The 8,139-nt window shown below is 49.3% G+C and overlaps 1 protein-coding gene across 2 annotated transcripts in view; it reads left to right on the top strand.

The window, feature by feature from the left end:
• The window catches only part of CTNNBIP1 (catenin beta interacting protein 1), a 50,190-nt gene extending 44,282 nt beyond the window's left edge, over nt 1-5,908 (top strand). For both annotated transcript variants that reach the window (XM_003793255.3, XM_023515167.1), the window contains exon 5: nt 5,216-5,908. In XM_003793255.3, the coding sequence (XP_003793303.1) occupies nt 5,216-5,274 (59 nt within the window). In that variant the 3' untranslated portion in view covers nt 5,275-5,908. The remainder of the gene's footprint in view (nt 1-5,215) is intronic.
• The last annotated feature ends 2,231 nt before the right edge of the window (nt 5,909-8,139 follow it).

Here is an 8,139-nt window from a genome sequence, read left to right as displayed (position 1 = left end):
GGGCTGGGGATTCGAACCCACCACCTTAGGTGTACGTGGCCGGCACCTTAGCCGGTTAAGCTATAGGTGCTGAGCCCTTTTCTTTTTCTTAATGGTGTCCTTTGAAGCACAGAAGCTTTTAAATTTGATAAAAGTCTGTTTTCTTTTGTTGCTTCTGCTTTAGGTGTCAGATCTAAGAAACCACTTCTTAGCCCCAAAGTCATGCAGATTTACTTCTGTGTTTTTTTCTAAGATTTTTATAACTTTATCTTTTGCATGTAGGACATTGATTCACTGTAAGTTAATTTTTATATATGCTTCAAGGTAAGGATCCAGTTTCATCCTTTGCATGTGACTATTCCCAGTGAATTGTCTTAGCCTTCTCGTCAAAAGTCAACCACCCTTAAGAGGCGGGTTTATTTCTGAGTTCTCATTTCTGTTCCACTGGTCTGCGTGTCTGTCCTTATCCCAGTACTTCCAAGTCCTATCTACAGTTCCTTGGTAGTAAGTTTTGGAGTCAGAAACTGTGAGTCTAACTTTGTTCTTCTTTTTCAAGACTGTTTTGGCTATTCTGAGTTAGTGTTTTCATGGGAATGTTAGGATCCGTTTGTCAGCTTCTACAAAAAAAAAAAGCAGCTGGTATTTTGATAGGGATTGTGTTGAATTTCTTTCAATTACGTTTTATACTTTCCAGAGTATAAGTTGTGTACTTTGTTAAATTTATTCCTAAGTATTTTATTATTAGTAATGCTATTATAAATGGAATTCTTTTCTTTTTAATGGGATTTTCTTAATTTCACTTTCAGATTGTTCATTGTTAGGATACAGAAAGATAATTTATCTTTGTGTATTGATCTTATACCCTGCAACTTTAACTTGTTTATTAGTTCTAACAGTTTTTTAGTATATTCCTTAGGTTTCCTTGATTTTCTACATTCAAAATATATCATTTACAAATAGAGATAGTTTTATTCCTTCCTTTCTACTCTGGAGGCCTTTTATTTCTTTTTCCTGTGGAATTGCCCTGGAATGAACCATCCAGGCAGTATTGAATAGAAATGGTGAAAGCAGATATCCTTTCCTTGTTCTTTTTCGAGATAGAGTCTCACTATGTTGCCCTCAGTAGAGCGCCATGGCATCACAGCTTATAGCAACCACAAACTCTTGGGTTTAAGAGATTCTCTTGCCTCAGCCTCCCAAGTAGCTGGGACTATAGGCACCTGCCACAATACCCGGCTATTTTTTTTGTTGCAATTGTCATTGTTGTTTAGCAAGCCCAGGTCAGATTCGAACCCACCTGCCTTGGTGTACGTGGCCAGTGCCCTAACCACTGATCTACAGGCACTGAGCCCCTTTCCTTGTTCTTAATATTACTGGGGAGAGCTTTCACCATTAAATATAATAATAGCTGTGGGGTTTTCATAGGTGCCCTACATCAGGTCGAGAAAATTCTCTAGTTCCTCTGTTGTTTATTTTTAATTAGAAATGTGATCTCCCTATGTCGCCCAGATTGGTCTTGAACTCCTGGCCTCGAGCAATCCTCTGTGTGGGCTTCCCAAGTAACTGGGACTACAAGCAACACCACTGTGCCTGGTGGAAGTTCCCTTCTAGTTTGTTCCTAACTTGTTAGGTGTTTTTAATCATTAAGGGATTTTGAATTTTCTATTTATAAGGTGATTATATGGTTTTTGTTTTTTGTTCTATTGATACAGTATTACATTAACTGATTTTCAGATGTTGAACCAACCTTGCATTCCTAGGATAAATCTCATTTGTTCATCGAGATTGAACAGATGTTCAATTCAATTGAAATGTTCAATTCCTATGTAATCATTTTTATATGTTGCTGTATCCATTCTGTTAGCATTCTTTTGAGCATTTTTGCATCTGTATTCATAAGAGATACCTGTCTATAGTTCTTGTGATGTTGTCTGGTTTTGGCTATATTTATCTTTTCTTTGAGATAGCAGCTCATTCTGTTGCCTGGACTAGAGTGCGGTGGCATCATCACAGCTCAATACAACCTCAAAACTCCTGGGCCCAAACTGTCCTGCTTCAGTTTCCTGAGTAGCTGGGACTACAGGCACCTGCCACAATATCTGTCTAGTTTTGCTATTTTTAGTAGAGGCAGGATCTCACTCTTGCTAAGGTTGGTCTCAAACTCCTGCGCTCAGGCAATTCACCCTCCTCAGCTCCCAGAGTGTTAGGATTACAGGTATGAGCCACCATACCCAGCCCATTTTTATCTTTTAATGTGTTAGAGAGTATTACACAGAGAGACCAATCAACCCCTCCCCTCCTGTGCTCACCAGCAACTGGTGGGAAGGGACAAATAGAACCACCTCTGAGCCCAAGTTCAGATGGTGTCAGCAGAGGTACCAAGAAGAATAACAAAGCCTCATCTGGATTTTTTTTTGCAGTTTTTGGCCAGGGCTGGGTTGGAACCCGCCATCTCCAGCATATGGGGCCGACGCCCTACTCCTTTGAGCCACAGGCGCCGCCCAGCCTCGTCTGTTTGATGGGACAGGAGACCTGGCTGGTGGCCCAGGGGCAGTGGACTGGCCTGCCCCCTTCTTTGTGGTGCCTCCAGGACAGAGAGGACACCTAAAGGAACCACCATCTGCTGCTCTTCTAAGGAGAAGAACAGACTTCAGGAATCATCCTCCGCAGTCCTTCCTGCCTCTAAAACTCTAACACTGAGGAATAGAATTATAATAGCTAGTGGAGCAGCTCCCCTTCCCTAATAGGTAACTGGTCCAAATTGTATAGAGCAAAGGAGAGGGAAACATCATTCTCTTCTAGAGGCCTTTCAGGCTCATGGCAAGACCTCTCTGGACCATGAGCACCTGGCCAACCAATGATGAGGATGGGTCAGGCCAGCCGCAGTGGCTCATGGCTGTAATCCCAGCACTTTGGGAGGCTAAAGTAGGGGAATCACTTGAGGCCAGGAGTTCCAGATTAGCCTGGGCAACATAGCCAGACCCTGCCTCCACAAAAAAAAATTAACAACTTGAAAAAATTGCCAGGCTTAGTGGTGGGCACCTGTAGTCCTAGCCACTCAGGAGGCTGAGACAGGAGGATCACTTGAGCCCAGCAATCGGAGTTTGCAGTGATAGATGATGATGCCACAGCACTCTAGCCTAGGCGACAGAACCAGACCCTATCTCTCTCAAAAAAAGTATAGGTCAGAGAACGAGCCAAAAGAGCAGAGCCTGCCCCCTCTTAGGCCCCAAAGGAAAGCAGATCCTTGTAGTGAAGCCTAGAAAACAGAGTCCTTTACATTTAGGGATGGAACAGGGCAGAGGGTGGGCAGCCGCTCAAGGGGCCCTTTCCATGCCGGCCCCAGTAGTGCAGTGGGAGGCTCTATAAATGTGAGCTGTGGAAGGGGCGGCAGCTGGCAGTGTGGGAGGGGTGGGGCTCTTCCAAATCCTTTGTTCCAGGTGTCTTGTTAAATTGCCATCAAGTCCCTGTGTGACCTTGATAAGGCTACTTTCTTCCCATTGTCAAAGCACAGGGGAGGTCCACACACTGGGCAGGCTGTGAGTTGAGTGGGGAGCCCTGGGTCTGGGCTCCTCTGAGAAGCCCAAGGCCCATTCCCTCTGCAGGCTCCTTGTTCCCTCCTGGGGCAGCCAGTGCTATTTTTGTGCCTTGCGGCTCATTGCAGAGGCCCAAGGTCCCCGCGAGAAAGCCCACAAGGCAGGCAAGGAGAGATGCGAGTGGGCTGCCGCCGCGCCTTGGCACCGAGGCATCTTCTACTGACAACTCCCCCCTCACAGCCGCCTTCCAGCCCCCTCCTGACTAGCGAGCTGGGAGGCAGCACCGGGAAAAGTCGGCATCTGTTAGGTAACCAGCTCAGCTGCCATGTAGGGTGTGATGTAATCTTGGATTCTGGTTGCTAGGAAAATTCTGCCTGCAGTGATACTGCGTGGTCCTAGGACTGAGGCGAGAACAGAATGTTCCTGAGAAGACAGGGGAAGGATTAGTAGGGCTTCCCAGGCAAGGAAGCCCCTTCCCAAGAAGCCAGACGACTTACACTCCTTTCTAGAAGCTTATATTCCTTTTCAGGAATAGAGGTTGTATTGGTAAGGGCAGAACCCCATGAAGGTGGGCTGGATAGGAGGCAGCAACAAGGTTGGTTCCCCGAGGAGCACCTTGGTGCCCTAGTGCCAGACTGACGGCTTATCTTGTGGTTGAGCATCCATCCTTGTGTTTGGGCCCTCCTTGTGCAGCCCTCCCCACAGCTGGGAGCCCCCTCTCTGCAGGAGCAATTAGGAAGGAGATCAGATGGAAGTGCTGGTAAGGGGGAGACCTACTGAGGTGTGGTCAAAACTGGCCACATGCCAGGAGCCCCACTGTGTACTGCCCTCACATCCATCACCCTTGGTGGCCTTTCCTGTCTCTGCTGTTCCAAGCTGCCCCCTCCCGGGGAGAATTCCTGCAGTAGCACAGGCGAGATGTCAGAAAGGCCACGGCAGCTTGGCTGTTAACATTCAGGGCACAGAGAAGAACCGCCCTGGGACAGGGAATCAGGTTGGGACCCTGCAGATCATCTCCCTGCAGGATTGACTGCTTGCAGTCCACTCTCTGCCCCAGGCAGCTCTGGGGGGAAGGCAGGCCAGCATTCCAAGCTCTTTCCTCCCTCCCTGCTGCCTTTTCTGGCTGCATGTCAGAGCCTGTCTTCTGGAAAACAAGACAAAGGAAGTGATTTCATGAGTGCCTGGGCCAGAATCTCAAATTCAGGATTAAGAAAAATAATAATAAGGATCGTGGGCATTGTCTGTCTCGGGCAGAGCCAGGCAGACAGCAGCCTGGAAATGGGCCTGGCGGTACTCCTTTGAACAGGTGTTGGGTTTAGGAAAAGGATAAGTGGTTGCACAGAGGAATGGCTGTTAAAAACCATAATGAGCAATATCCTCTGAAGGGATAAAGACATGAGTCTTGAGATGAAAGAGGGAGACTCCCAGGAGTACGCCAGCTTTGGTGACCATGGAGCAAGGGAAGGGAGCAGAACTGGGCCCTGTTCCACACCCGGAAGACCTCACCTCTCAACCGCGCAGCCTCCAGCAAGGCTCAGCCCTGCGGCCATAGCCCCTAGCCAGGCTGCAGGGAAGACTGGGGGGACTTCCTCAGAAGCACTCTGTGCTTAGAAAGCACCACTACACTGGTGAGCCTCCTCACTTGTCCTGCTTACAGACACTGGAAACCCCATCAGCAATTTTTGTCTCCTGGTCTGCAGGTGCAGAGGATGTGGTGATGGCATTTTCCAGGTCGGAGACAGAAGACCGGAGACAGTAGCTGCAAACCCCTTGGAACACTCTGGAAGCTGTCGAGGGCCAAGAGATATTCGTGGCTTCTTGGCCGGCTAAGTGGCAGCAGACCACCCTGCCCCATCTCCCTCTGCTCCCGCTCCCCTCCCACCCCACTCCCCACCCCATCCCACCCCACCCCATGGCCACCCAGTGGGCCAGCATCAAGGGAGACATCAGTGGTGCGTTCACAATTGGCTTAAAGGGACGGACTCATGATTGGCTTCAGGAAGAAACCTTTTTATTTTTAAATCTTGACCAACAGAAACCTTTTATTTTTATTTCTGACTCTTATTTTTTTAAAAATTTGCGCCTCGGTATCTGGCTTCCCAGGAAGCTGTCCGAGCTCTGGTGCTTTAGTTAGGTCATTTTTAAGAAATGTGAAGAGGTCTGATTGGCTGCCTACGCTGGAAAGGGATTATGATTGGCTGGTTAATGGGAAACGGTATTTTTCTTTGATTGGCTGCCGGTGTTCTGCTGATACAAACAGCTTCTCTATTTTGAATGCAGAAAACAGGGTCTGAGACGTTAGCTGTTATATTTGACTTGAAAAAAAAGAAAGAAAGAAACCAAGTGCGCTTTGCGATATTTATTACATGAAGAGCTTGCTGCTGCTGCCTTCACCCTTGCAGTCTGTGTTTGAGGCTGATTGGCTTTCGATTGTGTATTGGTCTCCCATTGGCTCACCCATGACTCCTGTTGCCATGGAGTCACCCACTCTGCTGCTTGTTCCAGGCCAGGGGTCCACCTGAGAGTGCATTTGCTCTAATGACCACACCTGCCCCCAGTGGGGTCCACAGCTGGCAAGAAAGCAGGGCCCCCAAGGAGCTTTGTGTTGTCCTGAACAAGCAGCCTAGAGCTCAGAGGTAGCGGTCAGCAGGATGTGTGTGCATTGCTTCCCTGGGTGGGTTGGCAACTGGCCAACTTCTCTGGTGAGAATGGGATTGCTCAGCTTCCATCCAGCCCTCGTCTCCATCTTCTGTCAGCAGAAATGCTCTGTCCTCTTGTCTGTCCCTCCACATATCTCTGCCTGAGGCCTCGTCTCAGGGATCCCCTTGTTAAAGGGAAAGAGCAGCTCCCAGCTGTGAGACCCCAAAAGACCTTGGAACTCATCTAGCAGGAGTCTGTCAGAACCCACACAATAGACCAGGCTCGGTGGCTCACCCCTGTAATCCCAGTACTCTGGGAGGCCGAGGCAGGTGGATTGCTTGAGCTCAGGAGTCTGAGACCAGCCTGAGCCAAGAATGAGATCCCTGTCTCTACTAAAAAAAATAGAAGAAAAAAACTAGCTGGGCATAGTGGCAGGCACCTGTAGTCCCAGGTACTTGAGAGACTGAGGCAAGAGGATTGCTTGAGCCCAAAAGTTTAAGGTTGCTGTGAGCTATGATGATGCCATAGCACTCTACCCAGGGTGACAGAGTGAGACTCTGTCTCAAAAAAAAGAAATAAAAAGCCAGGCCGGGCACCATGGCTCATGCCTGTAATCCTAGCACTTGGGAGGCTGAGGCAGGTGGCTTGCTTGAGCTCATGGATTCGAGACCATCCTGAGCCAGAATTAGACCTTGTCTCTAAAAATAGCTGGGTGTTGTGGCAGATGCCGATAGTTCCAGCTACTTGGGAGGCTGAGGCAAGAGAATCACTGGAGTTTGAGGCTGCTGTGAGCTATGATGCCATGGCACTCTACCAAGGGCGACAAAGTGAGACTCTATCTCAAAAGAAAAAAAAAAAGGAACCCATACAAGAGACCTTTGGCTCCAGATACTAGCCCTTGACCTACACTAGCCAGGCTCCCATGGTGTCTACTACAGGAGCTGTAGGTCCTGGCCAGCACTGGACTTCTCTCATTCAAGACCTGTGCCTCCCTCCCCATTGCCTTTGGAAAGGTCTCTGTCCATGTCTTCCTAGAAGAGCATCATTTTTAATTATGGAGTGCCCATCAAGACAGCTGACCAGGCCTTCACTGAGTAGGTCCCATCAGGCCAGCCCCTAGACCCAGCTCCAGAGTCACAGAGTAGCAGTCTTTGAAGGAGTGGGGACCTGGGTCTAATGTTTGTGCGGGAGCCCCAAGTCTTCCCACTTGCCACCACCTTCCCAGGGGTGGCACTCCCATCTCCCTGTGGCTCTTACAAGATTAAGATCTAGGTTAGGGATTGGGGAAAGTCACAGGCCTTGGAGAGGGGACCTCTACCCCCATCCCCTTACCTTCCTGTGGTTCCTTTCTTGCCTTGGATACCCAGAGCCAGGAGGGTACTCTCAGAGCGAAATCCTTCCTCTCTCTCAGGGTTTGGAGCTAAGGGCCTCAGAGGCTTCCAAGTATCATGGAGCCCACAGGATTCAAATGGATGAGCCCGGGAGAGCCCCCTTGTTGATGGGTAGTTCACACTGTGCTCTGGCATCACCAGCCTGTTCCCAAAGGAGGATTTGAGTAACACGTGTGTCCTCCACCACCAAATGGCCCTGGCCCTGGTTAGCTGACAGTTAATCTGCCAAGACCATTGATCACCAGGGGATAAGCCCAGCAGGGTTACAGCTGCAGCCCAACCCCAGCAGGGACCTGAAAGCATCCTTGTCCTAGCAGAGGCAGCGCGTGTGAGTGCACACCCACATACACAGGCAAGCAGACACACTCACACACACATGCCCACACACTCCCAGGTCAGCGGAACCCTGGGGAAAGGTGAGAGCTTTAGTTTCTCCCTCCCCTTGGTGGGTGGGAGTGTCTGGAATCAGGTGTCAAGGCTCCTGTCGCTGGCTGCCCCCTCTTTGTACCTGTAGCTCCTGTGCAGGGCCCAAGTCGTGGTCCCTCCTGGGTCGAGTGTGGGTTCTCCTCCCCAGCCTGCCTTTGTCACAATCA

The sequence above is a fragment of the Otolemur garnettii genome, unplaced genomic scaffold, assembly GCF_000181295.1.
Source record: "Otolemur garnettii isolate 467f Iridium unplaced genomic scaffold, OtoGar3 scaffold00067, whole genome shotgun sequence".
NCBI lineage: Eukaryota > Metazoa > Chordata > Mammalia > Primates > Galagidae > Otolemur > Otolemur garnettii.
This window is presented reverse-complemented; position numbering and strand designations above follow the sequence as displayed.